A 2,491-nucleotide genomic window follows, 5' to 3' on the forward strand; every position below is an offset into this window, starting at 1 on the left:
CGCCGCTTCTCCCAGGGGAGCCACCTGGCGGCCCACCGGCGTGACCACGCGCCCGAGCGGCCCTTCGTCTGCCCGGACTGTGGCAAGGCCTTCCCCCACAAGCCCTACCTGGCGGCCCACCGGCGCATCCACACGGGCGAGAAGCCCTACGTCTGCCCCGACTGCGGTAAGGCCTTCAGCCAGAAGTCCAACCTGGTGTCCCACCGGCGCATCCACACGGGCGAGCGCCCCTACGCCTGCCCCGACTGCGACAGGAGCTTCAGCCAGAAGTCCAATCTCATCACCCACCGCAAGAGCCACATCCGGGACGGCGCCTTCTGCTGTGCCATCTGTGGGCAGACCTTTGACGATGAGGAGAAGCTCCTGGCCCATCAGAAGAAGCATGATATCTGAGGGCACGGGCATCATTCGGGAGGAAGCGGTGCAGTGGGGCCGCAGGGCCTGCGCTGCTGTTGGTGTAGCGAGGGCTGGAGGGGCAGGCCCTGTTAGAGAGGGGGGTCAGCCTCCACACCTTAGGCCAGGGAACCCCCTGCAGAGCACAGGGACCGGCCCAGCTGGGGTTGGCTGAGGTTCCCTCCTCGCTCTCCTGTGCCCTGGAAAAGTAGCAATAGCACCTGTACCCACCCCTTAGTGTCTGTCCTCCACTGGAGGGGCTACCGGTGGACAGGGTGACCCTTCTCTGGTGTTAACGCCTTAATGTCCCTGCCTTTTATTTTGAGCTCCTTCGGCTTGTTTTTGGAAGTAGGTGTGGTACAGTCCGTAGTAAAGAGTGCTTGGGAAGCAAAGCGGACCAGCTGGATATAGCCGGGGGGACCTGTTGGCCTTGTTAGGCAGCCCCAGGAGGTGCAGCCAAGCTGCTCAGACCCATCCCACCCCAGCCCTCCCACCTGCCCCTGCGTTGGCACCCAGTCTCGGAGAGACCCATCTGCTGTTAGTCTCGGCTCCCCTTCCTTCCTAGAGGGCAGTTCTGGTTTCTGCACAGGTCACCCCGTTTGATTTTTTAAAAAAAATATATATTTTTATTGATTTCAAAGAGGATTGGAGAGGGAGAGAGAGAGGCATCAGTGATGAGAGAGAATCATTGATTGGCTGCTTCCTGCACACCCCCTCCTGGGGATCGAGCCTGCAACCAGGGCATGTGCCCTGTCCTGGAACCTAACCATGACCTCCTGGTTCATAGGTCAACACTCAATCACTGAGCCACACCAGCCAGGCCCATCTGACTCTTTATCCACCACCCTCCCCATGCCTAGAGCACCCCCTGGCTGTCAGCAGTCCTGTGTCCAGGGCTTTGTCTAAACACCCCAATCATCTTTCACACCTTCCAGAACCCCACATGTTGTAGTAGGATTGCCTGGTGATATCGGAGGGAGATGGGGGTGAGTTCCTTTCCCACATTTCTAGTGTCTGGATGCCTAGCCTCTGCTTGAACACTTAGGTGACAGGGAGTCCCCACCTGCTGAGGCCCTGGTTCTATTGTAGGCTAATTCTAATTGTTAGAAGTTATTCCTTTTAATGAATGAAACCTGCTTTCCTATAATTTCTACCTAGTGGGCCTTGTTCTATTCTCTGGAACTAAACAGAACTACCACCCTCCTTTTCACATTAGAGAATAAAGATTTGGTTTTAGAACTGGTGGCTGAGACGTGGTCCTTTCTCCCTGGAGCTGTGGTGTTGGGAGGAGGAGGGGTATGCTGTGGGGAGGAGGACTTGGTAGCAGGCCAAGTGCCCCAATTTGAGCCCCTCTGTGCCTGCTTCCAGTTCTTCCCCAGGAAAGGCCAGGCGCACCCAGCAAGGGGCCAAGTTCTCTAGGGGTTCAGCCGTCTGTGGGTCAGGTCCGACTTGGGTGCCAGTTATTGGGGCAAAGTTCTGATTTGATTTTGTCCTGCAATGCCCCCCCTGGCTGGCCTGCTGGAGTTCCCCACATCTGTTACTCTGGATGCTTCCTGGTACTGTTGTTTCAGACAAATAAGATGGCCTATTTTTGACAGGAATCAATAGGCCCTTTTCTTGCCAGCCTTTGTAATGTCTGCACAGGTTACTGGCACCTGGCATAGTCTGGTGCATAATAATAATAATAGCCACGGTTTATGTGAGGGGCACCTGGCAAAGAAGTGTTCCTAAATTATCTTGTGCGGTAGGTACTCTTCTTTTACAGATGAATGCAGTTGCTCAAGGTCATGTACTGGTGATTGCCAGAGGTCAGCCTGACTCCTGGAACCTGTGCTTTGGCCATGGCCATGGAGGATGCTGCTGTTTTGGGTGAAGATAAGTATTCATTGCCTACTGTGTGCTTGATGTTGGGGTGGAAACAGAGGGTTTACAAAGATAAGCCCCAATTTTCCCCCTTAGAAGGCCCAAGTTTGGGGTAGACATGTATGTGTACGCAAATAATGAGTATAGAGAGATGGACATGAGGGTGCGTGGGGCTCCAAGTGAAGGAAGCAGGCAGCTTCAATGCTTCACATTGGCTTACGGGGTTATGGGGCCA

General features: G+C 54.8%; 1 protein-coding gene across 1 annotated transcript in view; it reads left to right on the forward strand.

Moving 5' to 3' along the window:
- The window catches only part of REPIN1 (replication initiator 1), a 3,613-nt gene extending 2,548 nt beyond the window's left edge, over positions 1–1,065 (forward strand). The window contains 1 exon segment of the mRNA XM_006779374.2: positions 3–1,065. Within this exon segment, the coding sequence (XP_006779437.1) occupies positions 3–393 (391 nt within the window). The 3' untranslated portion in view covers positions 394–1,065.
- The last annotated feature ends 1,426 nt before the right edge of the window (positions 1,066–2,491 follow it).

This window comes from Myotis davidii, unplaced genomic scaffold, assembly GCF_000327345.1.
Source record: "Myotis davidii unplaced genomic scaffold, ASM32734v1 scaffold573, whole genome shotgun sequence".
Lineage (NCBI taxonomy): Eukaryota > Metazoa > Chordata > Mammalia > Chiroptera > Vespertilionidae > Myotis > Myotis davidii.